This window comes from Nyctibius grandis, chromosome Z, assembly GCF_013368605.1.
Source record: "Nyctibius grandis isolate bNycGra1 chromosome Z, bNycGra1.pri, whole genome shotgun sequence".
In the NCBI taxonomy this organism is placed as follows: Eukaryota; Metazoa; Chordata; class Aves; order Nyctibiiformes; family Nyctibiidae; genus Nyctibius; species Nyctibius grandis.
Genome location: NC_090695.1, coordinates 22,465,732 through 22,490,309, shown reverse-complemented (window position 1 = coordinate 22,490,309; position 24,578 = coordinate 22,465,732). Strand labels below are relative to the sequence as shown.

Sequence of the window (24,578 nt, the reverse complement as noted above, 5' to 3'; positions counted from 1 at the left end):
AAAGCATTTCCAATAAAGGTTCCTTAAATGAGCTCTGTAATTGAACTTGGTCCTTAAATGCTTGTTCCTTAAATGAGTTCTGTAATTACTGAAATTTTTTTCAGACTTCAAAACATTTCAGAAGTCTAGTTTATAGATTAACGCCCCCTCGCCCAGTTAATTTCTAATTACAAACAGAAATACTGAAACCATTACTTTAAAAGAACAAAGAAATATCCAGTAAATTCCTCGAATATCCACATTATCACATTTGTCAGCTGCCATATAGGATCCCATCTACGTTTTTCGCATTTCAGATTTATTTTTGTCAGTCATATCCCAGAGAATATGAAGTAGACAATTATATACACATTCACTTTTAAACCCACAAATACATCTCAGATTGCTAAGTGAAAGCTACTTTAAAATACAGAATCACAGAATGTTAGGGATTGGAAGGGACCTCGAAAGATCATCTAGTCCAATCCCCCTGCTGGAGCAGGATTCCCTAGATCATATCACACAGGAACGCGTACAGGCGGGTTTTGAATGTCTCCAGAGAAGGAGACTCCACAACCTCTCTGGGCAGCCTGTTCCAGTGTGCAGTCACCCTCACCGTAAAGAAGTTTTTCCTCATATTTATGTGGAACCTCCTGTGTTCCAGCTTGCACCCATTGCCCCTTGTCCTGTCAAGGGATGTCACTGAGAAGAGCCTGGCTCCATCCTCATGACACTTGCCCTTTACATATTTATAAACATTAATGAGGTCACCCCTCAGTCTCCTCTTCTCTAACCTAAAGAGAACCAGCTCCCTCAGCCTCTCCTCATAAGGGAGATGTTCCACTCCTTTAATCATCTTCGTGGCTCTGCGCTGGACTCTCTCTAGCAGTTCCCGGTCCTTCTTGAACCGAGGGGCCCAGAACTGGACACAATATTCCAGATGCAGCCTCACCAGGGCAGAGTAGAGGGGGAGGAGAACCTCTCGTGACCTGCTAACCACACCCCTTCTAATACACCCCAGGATGCCATTGGCCTTCTTGGCCACAAGGGCACACTGATGGCTCATGGTCATCCTGCTGTCCACTAGCACCCCCAGGTCCCTTTCCCCTACGCTGGTCTCCAACAGGTCTGCCCCCAACTTGTACTGGTACATGGGGTTGTTCTTGCCCAGATGAAGGACTCTACATTTGCCCTTATTATATTTCATTAAATTACTCTCCACCCAACTCTCCAGCCTGTCTAGGTCTCTCTGAATGGCTGCGCAGCCTTCCAGTGTGTCAGCCACTCCTCCCAGTTTTGTGTCATCAGCGAACTTGCTGACAGTGCACTCTATTCCCTCATCCAAGTCATTAATGAATATATTGAATAGTACTGGTCCCAGTACCGACCCTTGAGGGACTCCGCTAGACACAGACCTCCAACTGGACTCAGTCCCATTGACCGCCACTCTCTGGCTTCTTTCCTTCAGCCAGTTCACAATCCACCTCACTATCCGATCATCCAGACCACACTTCCTCAGTTTAGCTGCGAGGATGCTGTGGGAGACTGTGTCAAACGCCTTACTGAAATCGAGATAGACCACATCCACAGCTTTACCATCATCTATCCACCGGGTTATGTCCTCATAAAAGGCTATCAAGTTGGTTGAGCATGACTTCCCCTTGGTGAAGCCATGTTGAGTGCCCCTAATGATCCCCCTATCCTTGATGTGTCTAGAGACAGCACCAAGGACAAGTTTTTCCATCACCTTTCCAGGGATGGAGGTGAGGCTGACCGGTCTATAGTTACCCGTGTCCTCCTTCTTGCCCTTTTTGAAGACTGGAGTGACATTCGCTTTCCTCCAGTCCTCAGGCACCTCTCCTGTTGCCCACGACTTAGCAAAGATGATGGAGAGTGGCCTAGCAATGACTTCCGCCAGCTCCCTCAGCACCCGCGGGGGCATCCCATCAGGGCCCATGGATTTATGGACGTCCAGGTTGCTTAATTGGTCCCTGACCCAGACCTCATCTACCAAGACAGATTCCTCCTCTATCCTGACTTCTTCTGTGGCCGCAGGGGTCCGGGGCTCCTCAGGATAGCCTCCAGCAGTATAGACAGAGGCAAAGAAGGCATTCAGTAACTCCGCCTTCTTTTTATCCTCTGTCTCCAGGGCCCCCACCTCATTCATCAGTGGGCCTACATTGCCTCTAGTGTTGGCTTTACCTGCAATGTATTTGAAGAAGCCCTTTCTGTTGTCCTTGACCTCTCTTGCAAGGTTTAATTCCAAGGAGGCCTTAGCTTTCCTAGTTGCCTCCCTACATCCTCTGACAACAGACTTATATTCCTCCCAAGTGGCCAGCCCCTCCTTCCATGATCTGTACACCCTCTTCTTCCACTTGAGTTTGCCCAGCAGTTCCCTGTTTAACCATGCAGGTCTCCTGGTACCCTTCCTTGACTTCCTACCTGCTGGGATGCTCTGATCTTGAGCTCGGAAGAAGCAGTCCTTGAATACTAACCAACTATCTTGGGCCCCCTTACCTTCTAGTACCCTGTCCCATGGGATTTCCCCTAGCAATTGCTTGAAAAGGCCAAAGTTGGCCCTCCTGAAGTTCAGGGTTGTGATTCTAGTAGCTATTCTGTTCCTGCCACATGAGATCCTGAACTCTACCATCTCGTGGTTGCTACAACCAAGGCTGCCCTCAACCTTCACCTCTTCAACCAGACCCTCCTTGTTAGTAAGGATAAGATTCAGCAGCGCTCCTCTCCTAGTTGGCTCATCCACCATTTGCATCAGAAAGTTATCATCAATGCACTGGAGGAACCTCCTGGACTGAGGATGGCTGGCTGAGTAGGCCTCCCAGCAAATATCAGGGTAGATGAAATCCCCCACGACAACCAGGCCCTGTAATTAAGAGACTGCTCTCAGCTGCCTGTAGAAGGCCTCATCACCCTCCTCATCCTGATCTGGTGGCCTGTAATAGACACCCACAACAGTATCACCCCTGCCAGCCTGCCCCTTAATTCGCACCCACAAACTCTCAACTCGCTCCTGATCCACCCCTGGACAGAACTCAATACATTCTAGCTGCTCACTCACATAAAGAGCAACTCCACCACCTCTCCTTACTGGCCTGTCTTTCCTGAACAGGACATAGCCATCCATGACCACATTCCAGTCATGCGAGGCTTCCCACCAAGTCTCTGTAATTGCCACTAGATCATAGCCCCCCGACCGAACACGGATTTCCAACTCCTCCTGTTTACTCCCCATGCTGTGCGCATTGGTGTACAGGCATTTCAGGGAGCGAGCTGAGCACACCGATTTCACCCCAGGGGGATGAGGGGCCTCCTGGTCTACCTCAACACTAGAGCATTGCCCCAGTGGTGCAAGCCCAGCTACTACCCCATCCCCCTTCGAACCTACTTTAAAGCTCTCCGAATGAGCCCTGCTAATTCCTGTCCCAGAACCCTTTCGCCCCTACGACATAAACCTTCCCCATGTATTACCGTCACGGCTGGTGTCTTATAAAACCAGCCATTATCAAAGAACCCAAAGCCCTGCCTGTAGCACCAGTCTCGTAGCCAGGCATTAATAGAGAGAATCCTACTATTCCATCCCACGTCATCACCTGAAAACGGAAGGAGGGAGGAGAAAACAACTTGTGCCCCAGACTCTTTCACCAACCGTCCTAGGGCCTTGTAGTCTTTCTTCATCCCCCTCAGACTACGGGATGCAGCTTCTTCCCCACCTGTCTGGAAGATCAGCAGGGGGTAGTAGTCTGTGGCCTTCACCAGGTTGGGGAGTTGCCTGGTGATATCCCTGATTCGGGCTCCAGGCAGGCTGCAGACCTCCCTGTGATGGGGGTCAGCTCTGCATATTGGGCCCTCAGATCCCTTTAGGAAGGAGTCTCCAACCACTAAAACTCTTCTCTTCTTCCTTGTGGAGGAGGTAGCTATACGCCCGTCAGGTTTTTCTGACTGTGGTGGGACCTCTGATATAGGTTGCCTCTCCACCACATCCCCATTGGACCGGCTGTATTCCACTAGGGCTTCATATCTGTTGCTCAGAGGCAGCTGTGGAGGCAAAGTAGGCAAGGAGGGCACTCGCCTTTTGCCACGGCCATAGACTTGCCTCCACTCACTCCTCTCCTCTAGGTTATTGTTTTCCACCTGAGAGGGGCAGAGTACAGGGGTCCCTCGATCCTGGGAGCTCTCCGGCAGGTGCTCCCATTTTTGTTGCAGGGAGGGCAAAGCCTGGCTCCACCAGTCTATCTCCATTTCAGCCTCCCAAATGCTCCTAAGCCTTTCTACTTCGGCTTGAAGCCTTTCAACCTGGCTTTGCAGCTGTGCCGCTTGGCTGAGCAGATCATCTACCTGCTCACAGCGCACACAGCCCCCTGACACCACACAGACGCTGTAGCATTCCCTGCAGCCTGCGACCTGCACCATCGCCTCCTTCCGTGGGAGCTCTGTCTGGGTTCCCACATCCATTTTGGTCTTCTTCCACCGGGTAGATACCATTGTTCTTTCACTGAGCTGGGAAATACCTGCTGGTGACACCCCTGGTTCACAGCTCCTTGGCACCTTCCTCGCCTTGTGCACTGGGAGGGAGTCAGTGCCCTCCCCAACGAGCTGCAAATGACTGCAGCCTCTCCTGCCCTGGGACACACCCAGTCACTGCTGACTCACACAGGCACTGCTGAGTCTCCCTCTTCCTTCGGGGCAGGGACTAGTCCCTGACCTCCAGGAGGCTCTTTATCACCTGATCAATCAATCAATCAATCAATCACCCAATCAACAGGGGGTGGTGCATTTAAATCGCTTAAATACTTCAAGGCCAGAACAAAAGAAACACGCACATACAAAACAGACTTCTAAGATCTGTCCAATTAGATGCACAGCTAAGATCTCAATAGCAGCTATTCCATAGAACTCTAGTAGGAAACAAAAATTAAGGCTGACATATAAAGCATGATAGAAAGTATGTACAGATATAAAGGGAATCAAGTCAGGCAATCAATTTCATTTCAGTAAAGGTGACTACACTGCTACAGCACCTGAACAGGTATCACTGGTGTATTAAACATAGTTCCTAACTTGTCAAATGGAGATGATATAAGAATGAGCCATAAACTGCATTAGCAGTGCACTGAAGTTTTGTTTCCCTCTGCATTCAGGGATTGCTGGGATTTTTGCTTCTCTGTCGTTCCATGTAAGGTTTGATATATAGATCCAGCAAAATGGAAGATCAGAAATGCACCTTTTGTTAGGGTTGGAACACGGTGAAGTCTGTGACTGCCTTGTGGGACAAAGGGTCCCCACACCACAGCACAGTACTGTGAAAACCTGAAAATATTTTGTGTTGTACATGACTCAAACTGGATCAGAAGAATAGGTGCAGTTGTTGTGCAGACTGCTTTAAAACAACAAACCCCATCCCTTTCTATCACCAGAAGTTATGCAACTTAAGACAAACAAAAGCAAACCCATCCCTCCAAATACTTGGATTTCCAAAGAAAAACTATAGTTAGAAGTAATTTTTTCCAACCATCTTCAATTAAATTTCTTTAGCTATCAGGGATATTGAAGTATGTAGCATAATAATCACAAACCTAACTATGTTCTTTCAAAAGAAATTAAAAAAGAAAATCGCTCTAGCTGGCATAATCAAAATGTATTTTGGCTGCTTTACTCACTTCCCCTCCATGGAAACAGGGTCAGGCTAATGACATTCTACCCGTTATTTAGTGATGCTATATAACTGGTTTAGCTGGACAGTATAGATTATACTCTTCCAGTCCCTATTCAAATTCTTTGAAGAGATACAATTGTTCAGCTCTACATATCAGCTCAAATTCTTGATAGCATTTACAGTACATTAAGAATCCTGTTTGTCATCTCTAGTTATATCAAACCTTCTCTGATCTCCTGAAACGAACAAGATTTTTAAGTGTTCTCATCTCACAGCAATAAATATTCATTCAACGATCTGTCAGATACCCAACTTCAAAAGACAACTGGCTTGGAGGCAAATGCATGTTAATTATGGCTTTTGAATTCTTTAGCACTGAAGCTGTAGACCTATACTTCCAAATAGATTTTACTGATTTTCTTTTCCTAGTTCTTAAAGAGAAGAAATAGCGGGAAAAAAAGGCAGAACAGAAAGATCAAGAAGGGTAAGGGAATATTTTAGTATAATATGAATACAATGCTACAATAAAAAATACCTGGCCTAAAAGAGCTGGCCTTGCAGTCCAGCAGGTCAATGTGGCATTATTTAATGTATTCTAAAGTAATTGGACTAAGCTGGCAAGTATGATGTAAAAACAACAGGGACTTTTTTTCCTTTGGGTGAAAAGTTCATTTACAGTCTACCATTTGACCGTTTCTCAGATACTCATTACAAACATGTTTATCCTTTTTAAGGCAGTATCAGAAGCACATTTTCACTCGTAATTAAAAGCAATGCAAAACACAGCGTATTTAACTTATTCCACATCCAGCTAACAGAAAGGTAGAAAAATTTTTAAATTATTATTTTTACCTTTTCTAGCTTTTTAGCCTCAATATGTCGCAGCACCTGTTCCCTCCAGTCATGAGGGACTCTACTTTTTCCTGGAGGGTCTAACAAACAGTGCTCAGAGTTAACCCTTGGGTTTGATCTCTTTGAAGGGCTAGTCCGTGAGTAATTGAAGTCACTAACTGACATAGTTCTTTCTGGTATTTCGTTCACTGATGGCCGAGCACTCTGTGGTCGGGGTACGTTTGGACCATCAATGCTGTATGTCCTGGCAGAAAGAGGTCTCTGTTGCCCAGACATGACCAGCGGAGCTCTTCCCATTGAATGCAAATCTCTGTATGTTAAATAGTCCCCTTCAGGAACCTGGGTCCGCCTTGAAGGTCCAGTATCCCCAACATTTATAGAAGCTGTAGAAGATACACTGCTCTGCCTTTGAAGAGTGTGTCTGGTTGCTCCTGGGAGCAGTCTATCATTTGGTGGTACAGCCCACATATCTGTATGTCTCCCAGCCATCCGTTGATGAGTGTTATATACAGCGCTGGCTCGGACATTGTTATGATTGGAGAAATTCATGTTGGCAGAATGCTTTACATAGCTGGGGGTTTCTGTACTGTCAGACCTAAGCAGACGTGAAGGAGGTAAGCTGCCTTGTTCTACTTGGGCCTGTTTCTGGGGCCACAAGGTATCTTTTGCTGCTACACTGCTGCTGTACTGAATATTATACTGGGGAGCACAGGACAGCTGTGCACCACTTGTCACTGATCCTCTCACTACATTAGCACCTTCGGGATTGTGATTTGAGTCAAACTTGAACACAGTTTTTGTAGCAGATACTAAATCAGATGATGATGATGACCCAGGAAAAACCTGCAAAGGCCGATCGTACAAAAGAGTAGCAGATTTACTTCGGACTATGTTTTTTCCATCTGCACTATCAGATGCTGATTTTATCACTGAGTTTGGCTGTTGAGATCCATTCTCATTGACAATATCGTAGATTTTCAGACCACCAGTGTCCACATTGGTGATGCTCTGAGATTTCATCACAGGACCACCTCTCTGTGGTGACAAGTCTTCAGTGCTCCTTGAAACAGACAGCTCAGCTGTATCACCATCAACTGTAGTGCTTCTCAAGAGTTCGTCTTTACTGGGAGACTGTGCTTCCTCAGGATGTCCATTTACTTTATTTATAGAATATTTATTTCCATTTCCAAGGTGCTCACTTTCTTCTTCCGTGTTGTTATTCAAAAAGCCCTTTTCTGAAACTATTTCCTGTGTTTGTAACCTTTCTACAGGAATTGGCACTGCCTCTTCATTAACCAGTTTATTGAAATTCATGTTTATTTGGTCTAATTTGCAAGACCCCTCCACAGGAGTGCTTAGATCAACACCTTTTCCTATCAGGCATAATCCTTCTTCAATGCTGAATTCATATTCAGACAAATTTGTAACCTTCTCTTGCACATTTATTTTTTCTTCTACTGTAATGCTCAATTCATCTCCCTTTTGCAAAAGATGATTCAAATTTTCGTCTTCTCGTCTGAAAAAAAAAAATGGCTCTTAAAAGAAATTCCAGAAGGAACCAACATATTCCTTTAAGAACTGTTTTAGAAAAAATCATCATTAACATGCAACACAGCCACTGTGCACACAAAACAGACAAAGACCAATATACAACCAGATTTATGATTTGCTATCTTACCATTACAAAAATGTATTATACAGAAGGCTCATTTTGGCAATGTTTGTGCCATCTGATTTCAGAAGTTTGTTTACATTCAACAGGAATTATTAAATACAGTTTAAAAGTGTAAAAAAGTACAAAGTAACAATAACTAAGTTTTTTTCATCAAATACTTCCAAGTTCCGTGACAATTTTGGACAAATGTCTTGTTCCTGTTGGCAATTTTTTTTAAAAAATGGCACCTTCTAACTAAAAACCTCAAGAAGAGTAGCAACCTGTACATGCATTCTTTCTAAGTTTCTAAAAGCCTTTTATAGTTATGTTAGTAATCAAATTGACCTTCAAAATTATGCAAATAAACACAGAGCTTTTAAAATGGTGTATCCAAGTATTTTGCAGGGATAACAAATAAGGATGAATTATACCCTATTATTAAAACAGATGGAAACCATGTTTTGTAAAATAAAAATAGCCTCTGAATTTTATTGTCTTTTTATTTTTTAAAGAGAACTATTCCATTATTTAACATTATTTTAAAACATTAAAATTTAAATGATTTCACAAGTGATAAATCAATGAATTAAAGGAATGGACACATAATATGAAAGATTAAGTAACATTTTTCTATTATATCTGCTCAGTGGTATACAGTGTCTTACAAACCTGATCTTGGATAAAACAGCAGCATGTGTTTCTTTGTCTGGAGAACAGAGAGAAATATCTTGGCTACTATCAGTATTTAAGGAAACAGAATCTGACATTCGAGAAGGAGAGGAACAGTTGCTGTTATTTTGATTGCTGTTTTGGGTAGCTTCATCTGATACGGAATCAGCATCTTTTGAATCATCTGAAACAAAAATTTGCCAATTTAGTTACAGTCACATACATCTGTTTAATAGCCATTTAAATGTGTGTATGTTACAGTACTTAGAAATTGGCTCTTGCTCTTCAGTAATTCTTACTATCAGAAACTAAAAGGTAAGCTAACACCTTTGCAAACTTCATTTAAACTTACAAAAGACTGCTGGCAATACTTCCTATTTTTTAAATATTTGGGTCAATGGAAACAGCCCTCACCTGTTAATGAAATTTAACTTCTTGCTTTATTCCAAGTCTCCTTGGCATAAGCTAGTGCTGCACTATGTAGTATTTCCCCAAAATATCTATCAAATCATATTTCTGTTTCTGCAATGATTTCAAAGTTTTGCATTACGTGAGTCTATCAGCCACTATGAAAATGAAGTACGCTGCTTCAGATGCAGTATTTTGAAAGCGTACGGAGTTCCTGATTTTGAACGTTGTATCGTTGGTCTAATGAACAGCTATTTAACAAGTACTTTGGAAAGACCTAGAACACTGGATAAGCTCTGTATAGTTTCATAAATGTAAAAAGAAAAATGAAAGAAAAATGTTCTTCTGCCGAGTTGGAATCCAATGCATTACCATGCTTTGCACATCACTTAGAACAACATTTTCAGAGTAATTTACACCTGTGCACATTGATCCTTGCATAATGTATGCATACTTACATACTGCATCCATACAAAAATATTTCTCTGCAGGACTTCAAGCCAGCCATGATTTTGATATCAGTGTACAAACAAATACATTTAAATTTTTGCTTCAAGACACAGTTACAGGTGCCAAAAGCATAAATTTTGTGAAACTAATGTCCATCTCCAGAGACATGAAAGAAGTTTTGACTTAGTACTTTAGTTAGGCACAAAAACCCGAAGACGGCATTGATAAACATCAATCTTCACCTGCAGGTGATCCTCATCAGACTCTTCCTGCTGCCTCTGTGTGGTTTTCCTTCATCCCCACTAAATCTCACCCTTTTACATCTAACAGCCAGAAAAGCCTTTTGTCCTGGCAAGTGGTGGACTAGAATATCATATGAAGCAAAATACAATTTCCACTCCAACTTTTAAATTGTGTTTTCTCTGAATCCTAGGTCATTACCTACTCTTAAGGAAATGGTTACCCAGACCAAAATTATATTGCAGAGAATATAAAAGTTAGGTAACAAAAACAATGTTCTCAAGGTTCCTGTTAGAGGAAAGAAGAAAAATGAGAGAGTAAAGTGACTTTGGAGAAAGAGTTGCCACAAGAGAAGTTTATTCTCAAAACTTCGGAAGAGAGCACAGCTTCTCTGAGAAATTTAAACAGGTGATATTGCTGCCTACAGCAGCAGTAATCCACAAAATCTGGATGAGGGGGGGGAATATGGAATATTTCCAAGGTAAATACCACTTACTGCAATCCTTTTCTTGAGCATACCAAGAGTGTTCAAGCTAACAGCCCCCCAAAACACGTGCATCTCCTTTCCCTCTCTGCTTTTAAACTGATGACAAGAATCAATAAAATTAGGATGTCAACACAGCTTTCTCCACCATACACTCAAGTATAAGTTATTGCAGAATTTCTTTTCTGCTTTCATTGCTTAACTAGAGAATTGATCATTTTTCTTTTAAAAAATACAAATTAAAGCTACTTTTACATAATTTAATTGGAAAAACTAGCCACTTTGAGTAAAGAAATTATCAGGATCACATAACACTTCTATTGCTTTTGAAGGTTATCTAACCTTTTTTGTTACTGCTAAGAGCTACCACTTTTGGCTGGTTTATGGAGGTTTCTATCAGCGGTGGTCGCATTTCTGCCATTTTCATCTCTTCATCAGAGGAGAGCTCTTCTGACTCCTGCCAAAGGAAAAACAGGTTTATGCTGTGCATTTTAAAGAACTGCTTAAACGTTAAGTAAATGCTATCTAAACTGTCACTCACTGAACAATAAAGAGTAAAAAAATAAACGAGCAACGTAACATAGGTATAACAACTGTGTAGTGCATTTGTAGTGCAAGTCAACTGAATTTCTTAATATTTGCCACTGAATTATCTTTAAGAAGCAGCACATGCAGACTTGCATTATCACTGATGAACTCCATGGGAACGACAGTCAAATCAGTAACTTCAGCTGTGAAGACCTACTTGGAGCAAGCAGATGCAGCCTCTGTTCCACCACTGGAGAGAACCGCCAGTTGATTTCAAGTCAGAAAGAGAACCAGCAAACACCCCAGACTGACTAGCTGGGTATCGGTTTTGTAGGGAAGAGCTTAAACTGAAACAGCTATAGAGTAGCATGACCAAGACAATCTTAGGAATGGAGAGCTATGCTGTGAGAAAAGATTGAATAAGCTTGGCTTGCCTAGTCTAGCAAAAAAAAGGGCAAGCATTGCTTAGGTTTGTATCTTTACATTTCCATTGGGGGTCAATTCCAAAAGGAAGAGAAGTTGTTTAACTTCAAGTACAAGGGCAGAGGAACGAAGTGATGCTGAATGCACTTAAGCTAGAAATCACTAGTTCCTAACCGTAAGATGGAGCTCAGTGCACTTCCGAAAGAGATCAACTGACAAAGCTGCTGCAAGAGCAGCCACGTGACTGATTCAGTATCGTACTGCCAGCCCTGTATCTGCCATGCCTATCATCTTCAAAAAATCATTGTTTCCAGTAATATTTTGAAGGGAAAAAAAAATTCCTTCCCTGAAGTAGAAATTCTTTTCTAGTAAACGTACTTCCTATCACAAACGCTACAAAATCCATGTTGCAGACTGCAAAAAAAGTCTGTCAATGTTCACTACTTCTTACAAGTTTCAGAACATTTAATGTGTGGAACCTACTGGAGCACCACCTTTCCCATGATTCTAACTACCTGGCCAGTTCTTTGGACTGCAGGGAGGACAAACCTGAGACATAGCAAATAAGCTATGATAGTCTGCATTAAAAATAAAAAAAAAAAAAGTAATAATCCATCTGTTTTTCTGCAATTTGAACAGGCAATCACCTCACTGCCTCTACCACATTGCCCTTCCTCTTGGATGTGATATGCAAGCGTAATCAATGTTGAAGTGGAAAAACTTAACACGCATGCAAAGTTTAGATATCTGGATTCAACTGCAACAGAGTTACCAGCAGGTTATTACATGGAAGTAAGGAATTCACTATCCCTGATTCACTACATGCCGCTGCCTCATTTACTTACTGGCATACAGCCAGCTACAAAGAATTGCTGTCACTATCATTAGACAACTAATATGATTTTCTGAAATCATGTTTTTAAACTAAAGAAAAATGTCAAAACCAATACTTTCAGAAAGTATGGAGCGGCAGGGACATGCTAGTGGGGAAATAGCCAGCAACAGCCATAACTGCTTGTCACAAAGTCTCTTCACAGAAGTATGATATATGCATGCTCCACTGTTTACATAACACAGGCAAAAATAATCTGCTTGTGGAACTATGAAAAAAGCATTTTTCATGTTCTGACTGGCATCTGATTAAGTGATAAGTTCCAGAACTTGCCATAAGTCTGAAACTTTCTAAATAAACGAATACATGGAGTTTGTTCGAGAGATGTACAAAGAGCTTAAATTTATAAGAGGTAAACACAATCCAAGTCATATTGATGACAGCTCACTAATAAACACAGAGGAATTCATATTTTTAAACTCACCTTTCACTTCTCATTGGAAATGAATGTGCATAGTCACTTGTATATACAAATTTTTGATTGCTCCCACTAATCAGATACTTTGTCATTTCAGTGACAATTAAAATCAATTATTTAATGAAGAACTGACAACCATGCAAAACCTGGAAAATTCTGAGTCTTTTCAGAGTTTGATGCTTTGGTAAACCTTTCATCAAGTTCACTTTATTTTTCTTTAAATGCATGTATCTCATTATGATGGACTTTTTATTCGCTATTTCAACTTTTACTTAATATAATCTCAAGTGAGAAAAATGTTGCACTGCAAACCATCTGTATTTACAGCGCTTATGGATGGCAATTTTCTGCTATTGTCAACATAAATTTTCATACCCCAGAGTAACAAATTAAATACAACACCAGCACAATTCTTTGACAGCTACGATGCTCATCGCAATGCCATACCTCGAGCGTGTCCTCATGGTTGACAATTGTTTTTGTGTTCTGCAGAGTTTTACCAAGTGCAGTCATTTGTGAATTTGTGGTGCTGTGCTCAGCTTCTGGTTCAGCAGGCTTCTGCACAAAGCTTCCTGCTGAATATTGCTTTCTCTCATCTCCTTTGTTCTTTATTGAAGCAATTTCTGAAGTCTACAGGATTAAGAACATTATCAGAAAAAACATCCTGAAAGGTTTTCAGTAACATACGATATTTAGAGTTAACATTGTATCTTTTGGGAAACTATGGAATGGAAAATCTGGGCTTTGAAATTATAAAGTATGGAATGCATCAGCTATGAAATGAAGAGAAATCTCTGCAGATTACTGAGGTACAGTCCCTACCCTTTGTCAATCAATTTGACTCTCCTCCTCACTGGGGTCAATTTGTACCATTGCATTTCCAGTTAAATAAGAAAAAAAAAGGCCAAGAATATCTACGATGAGACATGTCAGCACCAAACAGTAGTCCTATCAACTATCACGCTACATCAACTCGTTAGAGACTCCCGACTCCTGTGCCAGCTTGCTACGATTGCCTTCCCAATTTATCATGTAAAAGCTCCAGTCACAAAGGAAGCCTTCAAGATTATCCTGAATTTCACTGTGAATCTAGTGGATAAAAGAGGATCAGAGGACGACGAAGATGCCATCCTCCAGAAACTGAAGAAGTCATCTCCTTAACACATCCATACTTTGTATTTGCCTGAGAATCAAGTCACTTTCCTTATTCTTAGTGTCAGAGGAAAATTGTTACTGCAAACCAGACATTTATTATAGACTTCTTTAGATGGTGTAGAGGTAAATTCCATTCTTTGATCTGACAATTTTTCTTGCTAAAGCACTAGTGGGGAGGAAGAAGAGAATTAAAAGGAATCAGTGACACTCTAGATCTTTGGAAGTTCTTCCAAAGGCAGAAGAGAACATTATCTCTAACCTTTACCCCTACATCTTTTACAGAAACTGTCTGGCCTTCTCGTTTTGACTCCCTGGCAGGATCTTCAGTGGATTCTTCATCCTTTAGCCTATGTACAATTGTCTGGACTGTTTTGACCATATTCTTGAGTTCATCAGGATATGGAGTTGGATATCTCTTCAGGTTGCCTTCCTGTACAACAAAAAGCAATAATGTTCTACATTTAATTAAATGGCATAATTAAAATACCAGCTTTAAAACAAACAACGAATTAGGACAAAACACTGAACAATCTAGGATCTCCACTTCGCTGTTCAAGTCTACCTGGATTGATGCAAGCTTAAGTTTATAAAAACCAGCAAGATTATAAAACAATTTTTTTTGCCCCTCAATGTGTCCATTGACTGCAAGCAGGAAGAATTATGACAACTGTAATTTACTTAAAGAAAAATCAGGATTAATCATTGCTTCCTCCACTATCCGTCTCCACGGCACCACCAGTCAGGTAGTCTCCTAGTTAAGACCTACATTGCCTTACAACAGCTTAGAGTTTTTCCCTTATGCTCCACTTCAAATGATCTGGCCAAAAAAAAACCCAATAAAAAGCCAAAAAAACAAAACCCCAAACAAAAGTTTTAAAACAAACCCCAAAACCCACGGTGTTTCACTCTGTTAGATACTTTTACCTAATAACTGAAGACTTGACTTCTACAGCAGAGCGAAAGCCTCAGCCAAAGGAAGGAAAGGGATGGGATTCAGGGGTGGAAATAACAGGGAGGGAAGCATCAAGTATTCAAAAATAAAATACAACACTAACCCGAGGCGGTGCCTCTCTCTCATCTTTGTCTTCATCACACTCAAATGCCACCTGAGCACGCTGTTTCCGCTGTTCCTCCCACAGAGATGGATTGAAACTTTCATTATCAGATATGAACATAACTTTAAAAAAAAAAGAGAGACTCTCATAAGAATAAATACATTATGCAAAATAAAAATCCTCATTTTCTTTCTCTTGGATGGGCTTGGTGTGGTTCTGTACACATTCTTTAAAGATAAGAGACTAGCAACATTAACTGACGACTAACTGCACTGCCAGTGCTTCATGAACTTGCCTGTCTTCTCATAATAGTAAAAGCCCTGTCCATAAAGTAAAAACCTTCATACACACAACTATAGTCTTAACACTCACCCATGAAAATTTTCACCACCACTCTCTGCTGCAAAGTATTTTTATTCATATATATGTATAAATATGAAAATATGTATTTGTACATCTATAAATGTAAATTATACTTATAAAGATTTATATAATCTGACTTCAGTGAGCTGGACTCATTAAGCACGTGTAAGAGCACTCACCTGAGTTCATTTAATGAAAATTTAACAATGAAGAATAAGAATGACTTAGTGACAAAAACCTGCACTATTACCAATCCTGAAAAAAACCTACAGCATCTAAACCTTAAGGTAAACACATGATTTTGCAGAAGTTATACAAATGACAGGAGCTTTATAAAGTATTTCTTGCTTAATTTTACAGGAGAGAAAGAAATCTTTCGGGTACGTACTGTCTAGAGGTACCTGCTAGCATCTCTCCATGCCTTGTGTTACATCAGCCAGGTTCTACTTTAGCATGCCAAATAGTCTAATGAATCTGCCACCACCACCCCAGCAAATGTAGATCCTTCGCTAGCAATGCCAAGACTGTTTGTATTAACTACTTCTATACTCAAAATAGAAAAATAATTATAGGGCTCAACAAGTGCATTGCAATACTTGTTCCTCTGTGCTTATTGGGTAAACTTACTGTCCTGGTTTGGCCCAAACCAGGCCAATTAGTCTTAGAGAAACCAAGGTCACTGCTAAATTCCTCACTGCTTACGAGTGAAGAGCAGAAAGGGGGTCGCACCTGCAGGGAGGAGCAGACAGGGCAGGTGACCCAAGATTGACCAACGAGGTATTCCATCCCATACACGTCATTCTCACTTTCCTATTTATCACTAACCCACTGCCTCCTGGAGGTGGGGCCCAGGAGGGATGGGCCCTCCTGTCTCCCACTGATTGGTACCAGCTTTGCCAGTTCCCAGTTAAAAGCCTGCAGGTGTGATGGCAGGGGGAGCTACTGCATTTTCCCCTCTGCCTGTGCTGGGGGGAGCAACTCTGCCTGAGGAGGATTTCCAAGCTCTCGATCTTGGTTTTGTATATATTTGATTATTTTCTATTATTCTTACTATACTCTTTTTCATTACTATAGTTTATTAAAACTGTTTTAACTTTCCAACCCATAAGTCTCTCTCCCTTTTCCCTTTCTCTTAGGGTGGGGGGGGGGAGAGGGTTAACAGAGAGCGTCTGCCACTGGGTTAATAGCCAGCCCAGCTTTAAACCGTGACACTTACAATTTTAACACATCTGAAAATATTCTAATAGACTTACTGTCATCGAAACTGTTCCTGACCAAAAAAAGAACACGATGAAGAATTTTAAAAGTTTTAATTTTTAAAAATGCTATCTACTGAACTTTAAACCTTCCATTTAGAATGACCACCTCAGAGGCAGGTATTCTGTCAACTGAAGCCAAACAAGCAGCCCCTTCCTTGTCTACAGAAAGAAACCATGGCACCTGGCTAAAAAAAAGTTCAAATGGAGAGAACGCTTTCAGGAACAATCTTGAGCTTCACCCAGCCTCCAAATGATTTTATAATTCTCACATTCTATCAGAGTTATTGAAGATGCATTATCTGCATTAGAAGGCTCTAAAAGTAATGCAGGATTTAGTGGGTTTGCTGATATTTGGGTTACTTCTTTCTCAGTGTACTAAACACTTGTGTCATGGAACAGCAAATGTCGCCGCTCATCAGTTTTCAATTCTTTACATTGACTTGTGTCCTCCCCTCCATTTCTCTTAAAACAGAACAAGCTTTTTCCTTTTGCCTGCAGGGGAAAGGAAGTGGAAAAATAACGAGGTTTAACTCTCTTTATCCAACTCCTGATGGGGTTACTCAGGCAATGTTACTTATTTTCCTATCTATTTCACAAGCATGCAGAAATAACTTTCTGTCAAGGTCTTAATATTTTGGGCCTAACCTTTTATGAAACAGTTCAAACTAAATGTGACCAAAATGCTTTTTCCCTGGACCAATTTTTTTTTTTAAATAAACCACAGAATTACTGTTCTCATTCTTCAGATGTAACTCTTCATCACCTACAAGTTTACTTCAAACTTGCATTGAAGTATTTTCTAGAGAAAATCGTATTAGCTGCACAGCCTTCCCATTATTATTTTCAAAAGTGAGCATTCTGACAAGGTGTTTCAGAAATTCTTACCATCCTCAGTCCTCGGTTGCTGGGGGAACATGTAATTAGTAAGAACTGTTTTCTGTGTGTCCGGGTCAGCTTCTTTTTGGAGAGGGATAAGTGGTTTAGACTAGGAAGCAAATGAAAGAAGGATATGTTATGAGAATACCTATAACAAGGTAAATACGATCTACGTATCACAGAGCATGCCTGTCCCACTACTTTAAAAACTACTCTGCCTTGTATTAAACCATTTCTCCTCTGAGTAACTTTCACAAAATGAAGTTATTAACATGTCTGGCTTTGATGGACAACTGGCTTTGACTGAGAACTGAAACTCAGTAATAACTTCAAGAGAAAAGCAAACACTGGATATTAAAAAAATAACCCAGTTGCTTGCTAGGACAAAGCACGCTGATCTCGAATACACAGATATATTTGGCCATTTAAAGCTGCAGACACTCATTTAAAGAGAAAAATTTTGTACTCAGTTTTTCACCTTGACACCGATTGAACATCTCCCACCCCTTACAAAAAAAAGGCAGGGGATTCTTGAAATTACTGTAGTAGCAAAAGTGCCTTCATTATACTACACCTGAGGCTAGGGGGTTTCTGGCAGCCCCGTACACTTCAACATTGTTCAGGAAATCAGCATAGTACAGATGGCTTCGATACACAGCAAAAACACATGTCACAAGCGCATGAGTTACTGCTTAACAGCTTGAAACTCAAGACAGTCACAGAGTTCAAAGGTGTGGCAAGAAACCTAGCTCAAAAAAAGGCATGCTGAGTTTTCCCAGTGGTATAGCTGTGGAAGAAACAGCATGCTACCTACACACTCCAGTACTAGCTTATCAAGCACTAGCTCTCCTGTGTAAACAAGCCTGAATTAAGAAAAACAAAAACCATAAAACCCAACATCTGTTAAACTGCATTTCCTAAGAGCACAGAACTTTGCTACAAGTATGAAAGTCTCCAAAGACAGGTAGGCTCAGTGTTGTTTACTTCAGGGGAACCAAAAGAGTAATGTGAAGGAAGTACTGATGTATATACACTGTACCGGGTCTCATTATTTAACAGATGCCTCTGTACGTGCCGATTCCATTAGCAATAAAGTCAACAATCATCTATTTTTAATTTTGAAAAAGTTCACCTGATTGTCTGATAGCCACATAGCAGTGAGCTGCTGCAGTTTTGTAAAAGTAAATGGCAAATTCTTCAGCCTGTAAATTACAACAAGAATTTCCGTAAGTACACTTATCCATACTGTTAAGACTGTTAAGAAACAATCCTGCAGTAGCCTGTAAAAATGTTTAAAAGGGACATTTACAGATATAGCTCAATTAGTAACTATTAACAGTTGAAAGGCAACAGCATTTCATTTAGATTCAAAGCTATACATGGAATTAAAAAATATCCACGCAAACAAAAAACTGCATTTCTGCTCACTTTAGCAAGCAGCTTAAAAAAAAATGACACTGTAACTTGAATTTAACTCAGTTCAGCAACTTGAATACAATTTTGAAACAATTAACCTGAATTAATTAATCTGAATCCTCAGCATTTTATCTTTCAATAGACATGCACGCCAATTCAGAAAAAAGCGCTACATATGAAAGTTGGTTTTATCCAAGATACACATGTGGGAAAGGGGCTGCCCTGGATAATGAAAGCTCGGGCATTAATGGAGAAATCAAGCTACAGATGGAGTAAAGAGAAGTTGGACTGGCAGAACAAGAGGGAGAGCTAAGTTGGACCTAGCTCTCCAATACATTTCCATTCCACAAACTGGCAATTCCCAAAAGAGGAATGTTTTGGCAGTTTTTAACAACCACCTCTAATAAAACACAACTCTCTTTTCCCCCTTCCCAAGAACACTCAAGTGTTTTACACTATACTGTGATAGTGGTTTTGTGTCCTCCTTAGGCAATACAGGAAGCTATTAACTTTGAAGTATGAATCCAGAGTTTTATGAAAATAACCAAACTAATTCAACTCATGTACCATGTGCCAAGTCATTAAAAATAGACAGCTTAATACAATGGAACTGCAAGATCCAGAATACAACAAGAATACAGTAAATACACGCACCTCAGTCAGCTTCTAAGCTGTGCGTGAGGTAAGGCAAGATAGCATAATATATTCATAACAATACCTCTACATTGTTAGTGCATTTTATACAACTTCTACTTGAATAAATGCATTCACAAACCTATTATCACTCAGATTGATGACTTTTAATTTCTGCATATCACCCATTTCTTCAGGGAGAAATTCAAGCTTATTAGAATGCAGAAACAACACTGTTACACGCTTCCAGTTTCCAATCTGGAAAAAAAAAATAGAAGAATCAATTCATCTTCACAATTCTGAATATGCAAATTTTTACTGTTTTAAAACAATTCATATTACAGCTATTTTTGCCTGTGAAGTTTCATTAGATGTATTCTTACGTATTAAACCTTCTTTTAGTTTCAATACACTAGCAAATTTCTTCTTGCTTAAACAAATGCAGAATTGCACTATTTGAAAACTCATATATTTGTCTACACCCTCCTTTAAAAACATACACGAAGAAAATCTACTCAAGAATTACTAACTTGTTACCCAAACGTTGTACAGACTATATAGTTTAAAATACATCAAAAAAATAATTTTACAGTTTTGTAATTAAATACATACCTCTGATGGCAGCTGTGTTAAAAAGTTATGATCTGCAGCAAATGTCCTTATATTAGAGAGCTGCCCAACAGATGCAGGCAGTGTTTCAATCTCATTGAAACTACAGTCCAGTTCTTCTACTGATACTAACCTGCAAATAAAAAAACCAAACTCCTCTATACACGTTAATTCATCCAACATTCCCTGAATACTTTAAGTTTAAATGAAGTTAATAACATTATTAATTACAAATCTCAAATTTAATTCAAAATGAAACTCTGAAGCCCAAGGGAATTAAAATCCAAGAAAAATCCTTTACTAATTGCCTAACATGTGTTCTGTTTTTTTAAAATCTCCTTTACACTGTCCTCATAAGAGAGCATTCAGCAAAACCAGCAGAGTCAGCAACATCAAACGTTTGGGTACTACATGTCAATGTGCTAGTGCAAGGCACTGAAAACATTCAAATGGGACAGATCATAGCCAAACAGGAGTTGAGCGCAGTTTCTGAACAAGAAAAGAGTTTCAAGAGTTAGAGACAGTGAATCCAAGAATCTGGCAGTGAAGAAGTATTTTGTAAATTCTGACAACAAAAGATAACCTACATTAATTATCATGAGAGAAAAGAAATTGAAGCAAATACCCTGCATTTGTATAGCACTTAATTCTGAATCAACTACTTTTGCTGTCATTTGTGAGTTTTAAATTAAATTGCTGAACAACAAATTACACATTACAAAGCCTGCTGATTAACAGGTGAAAATTCTCCTTAGAATACAAAAAAAGATAAATGTGTGTGTTCAGATCCATTTTTTACAAGCTTTTTGATAGTGGTTCAACCATTTGCAATGTTTACCACAGCAACAGCTACATTACTGCCACAAACCAGATTCAGGCAGTGACTGCCTTTTTAAACACCTTGTTTTCTTTCATATTCAATTTTTCTTCTATAGATTGGTGCCGGCATTAACAAGTGACAAACATAGGTCTTTTGATATTAAGTAATACATGAAGAACATACATGCTGGAAACTAGAAGTAAGATATGAAAGCATTTGCTTTCAATTTTACTAAGACATGAACATGCAGAAGAAATTAAATCGAGTAAGTGTAAAAACATTCAAAAGAGTAGCCACTGTTACAGAAAAGTGTGCAGAAAGACTATTCAACCTTTTATTCAGGTGAAGTACCTACCCTCCTATGGAGTCTGGCAAATAAATTAACTGGTTTTCATCAATTTTAAGTGTTGTCACCTTCTTCAGGGAACCTGTAATACAATGAACAAGTAAGTCAAAAAGGGCATTTGAGTTCATTAAGCTTTGTTTAAATTTTAAATTAACGGGGGAAAAAAACTATAGGCAAGCAACCACATCTTCTGTATTCCCTGGCATGCCTATAGTGATATATACGTAAGGAAATAAGCAGACGACCCTACAGAACTTCTTTGCCAGCTGACCATGTGCCAGCCATAGCGGGGGGGAGGATTTTTTTTACTCTATTACAGTCAACAGTTTCTTATCCGTTTACAAACTACTGTATACAGTCACGAATGCTCCAAAACAAATATGAAGTTTACTATTCAGCTACGCATTACAGCTTTATCCAAAACTGGCACTTTTAATCAATTGAAAGTTAGGTCTAAAATGCTGTTTGTCTATTTTCAAGTGTTGTGTGTCTGAGAATATGAATTAACTGAAAATACAAACCAATAGACTCTGGCAGTTGCTGAAGGGAATTACTGGACAACAGTAGGTCTTGCAGGCTTTCACAACCTGAAATACCTTCTTCAACTACTTCAATGTTGTTTTTAGAAACATCCAAGTAGGTCAGTTGTTTCAAAGTGCCTATGAACTACAAGCAAGAGAAAATAATGTATTCAAGAAAGCGCAAGTTCAAAACAAAAAAGCCAGCAGATTTGACAACAAACTGTCTCTCAAGTGTAATGCCAGAGGAAAAGCAAAAGCCTATTTATAGTGCTGAAATACAATTTTATGCAAAATATCCAAGCTTTGTAATGAAATATTTTATGCAGATATGCACAGTTGATGTTTTTACACACACACAGACACACCACAGTAATTCCGCAGGTCTCTAAAGTCAGTCTGCTGCAAATCCAACAGGTCGATCAGTTACCGTGAATCAAGCCCCCGAAGCTTTAGAACAGACTTCACACGGAGATAGATAACGTAAGGACATCACTAGGCTCCAGTAAAGTCTTTTAATGCTTGTTTTGCCTTTTGTGTAAAACTGCATCCTACTTAACCCCAAAACCAACAACAATGAATCCCTACTTGTACTAAACTGAAGAAACAAGCCCAAACATAAACTTGTATTACCTTTCCATATGAACCAAGAATAAGCCTGAAGATTTGGGCACACTACTCTACTAAAATCTTCACAGGGAAGACGCAGTCACTTCCACAAATACCATTTTACTTCTACTCTGAAGTAGAAATGTTTAATACATCCACTCAACTCTGCAAGGAAGAATTAGCTAACGTGAGGAAAGACAGTAGAGAAGACTACTGATCAGGCAAGAAAGCCTCAAGTCGGAAGACTGCGAGTGATTTTAAGTCTGAAAACAGACCAGCTGCTTCCCAAATTTCAAATACTCATTTACTAGTTTACTAGAACATAAGCACAGCTTCACAAGCACTGCGTAACAGGTCAGCCTGGACCCCATGTAATTCTGAGAGACGTCAGGAACCCAGACAAAGTCAACAGAACATTTTCTCAGGAAGCAGCTGTGCTCCCTGTATACACAGCACCTGAACAGGCATTGCTTGCTTTACAGCCGTGACCAGAAAAATTCACACAACATATTTATCCTGTAAATTCCTGCTTGCTGTCTCACACAAAATAATCCCTTTCTTGAAGGACCAGTCAACCCTAAATTTGATCCAGGATTTGATCTAGGATTTTTACCCCTTTCCTGAACTGGAACATAATTTGTAGACGAGAGGTATCTATCTTTCAATAGAAGAAAAGCGGTGTACCCAGCTCTCATGATCAGTGACAGTTTCTAAGTGGACTAGTTAAGCATTTCAGCGGCATTTAGCCTTTTGGCTTCAAGTAGCATTAACAGTACGCAGCAACTTTAACATGTGATCGCTGACAAAGCAAATACCACTGTCAATTAAAATGCTAAATGTTTAACAGAGTAAAAGAACTTACCCCTGGAATAAGTGTTAGTCTATTACCATCCATCCAAAACTCCTTTAACCCACTCAGTTGTTCAAGTACTTCAGGCTGTAAAGGGAAACCATTTTTAAAAAACTTCATATAAAAAAATAGTGAAAGGCAAAACCAACTTCAGTGATTCATCCATGACAACTTTAAGTAATGTCTTATTATAGCTGTTTTATACACTTTTTTCACTGGGTCATCAAAGAAAATCCAGATAATTCACTTTTTGACATGTAAATACATACTAGATATATAAAAATCTTTTAAGAACTTCATCACAGCACTAAATAATCCTTACAGAAAGTGTTTGGGTAGGGCTTTTTTTTGGTTTTGTTGTTTGTGGTTTTTTTAACAGAAAGTATTATTTTTCAACTGGAGCACACAATAATTGTTACGTGTATAATTTCCTCCTTCACGGAGGAGGTCTAAAAACCCTTCAATTCCATCAACTCAGAAGACCTGTTTTTCAAAAACCACAATAATTTTGGGATTTTGGGGAAAAGGGAACCAAATTTTAATTTTTTAGCAAAAAAGTGTGCATCTGCATAACGCAAGCAAACAACTCCATCCAGAAAGTGAGTGCAACATTGTGCTTCCATTACAACTTACTGTTACAAGAATCTTACGTATCAGGAAAACACCCCTTCATGGTAAACATCCATGTTTCAATAGGAAAGCATATGCTTTCCTATTTAAACTTCCCTCCTGAGAAAGTAATACAAAACAGGTGCTACTGCACCTTAACAACTACAACCAAGTTCAGTTAAATACAGCATTCCTGCAGAAGCTGCTGTCCTGACTCCCAATAATCCATTTTCCAACAGAAAATCTTAGCTGAAGACTACCTTTCAGACAGATCTTTATCCAAAAATGTGGTTTCAAACCTTTCTGTGCTTTTACCAAAAGACCTTCATGAAATTAGTTACCAGTAGTTGACTCTTGCAGCTAACAGGCTGAGAGAGATGAAGCAATCACCCAAAAATATACCCAAACAGGTAATTTTGCAGCCTACACTTAGTTCCTGGCTGTTACAGCTTAACGTGGGCCTGGGCACATTAGTTTAAGGCACCCACACAAATATCTACCCTGTAATGAGAATATGGCAGTCATGGTAATGGCTAGAAGTGTAATTATACTAATGAGCAATTCCTTAAATACACTTCCCTGTTTGCCAAACCATACAACTAGGCAAGTGCTCAGCTCTGCATCATCTACTGGTGCCACACAAAGGCTTGACTTTATTAGATGGCAGGTCAGTATGTTCCACTAGACCTCGATTTCATTTCCTTCATCCAGGAAAGTACTTGTAGAAGCACAGAGATGGTAAGTGATTGTAACTATAAGATGTGTTTGTCTGTGAGATCATGGACAGGAGAC

The 24,578-nt window shown here is 39.9% G+C and overlaps 1 protein-coding gene across 6 annotated transcripts in view; it reads right to left on the bottom strand.

Moving 5' to 3' along the window:
- The window catches only part of ERBIN (erbb2 interacting protein), a 118,654-nt gene that overhangs the window by 16,840 nt on the left and 77,236 nt on the right, over positions 1-24,578 (bottom strand). For 5 of the 6 annotated variants that reach the window (XR_011050190.1, XM_068424112.1, XM_068424115.1 and 2 more), the window contains 13 exons: positions 23,190-23,264; positions 21,722-21,866; positions 21,210-21,282; positions 20,038-20,167; positions 19,568-19,683; positions 18,509-18,578; positions 17,386-17,485; positions 14,879-15,000; positions 14,083-14,253; positions 13,116-13,298; positions 10,750-10,864; positions 8,826-9,009; positions 6,503-8,018 (listed from right to left, as the gene is read on the bottom strand). Coding sequence is in view for 5 of the 6 variants with exons in the window: in XM_068424112.1 (XP_068280213.1) it covers positions 6,503-8,018; positions 8,826-9,009; positions 10,750-10,864; positions 13,116-13,298; positions 14,083-14,253; positions 14,879-15,000; positions 17,386-17,485; positions 18,509-18,578; positions 19,568-19,683; positions 20,038-20,167; positions 21,210-21,282; positions 21,722-21,866; positions 23,190-23,264 (3,000 nt within the window). In the remaining variant the exon portion in view is untranslated. The remainder of the gene's footprint in view (positions 1-6,502; positions 8,019-8,825; positions 9,010-10,749; positions 10,865-13,115; positions 13,299-14,082; positions 14,254-14,878; positions 15,001-17,385; positions 17,486-18,508; positions 18,579-19,567; positions 19,684-20,037; positions 20,168-21,209; positions 21,283-21,721; positions 21,867-23,189; positions 23,265-24,578) is intronic. The other variant, XM_068424114.1, reaches the window with a different exon arrangement.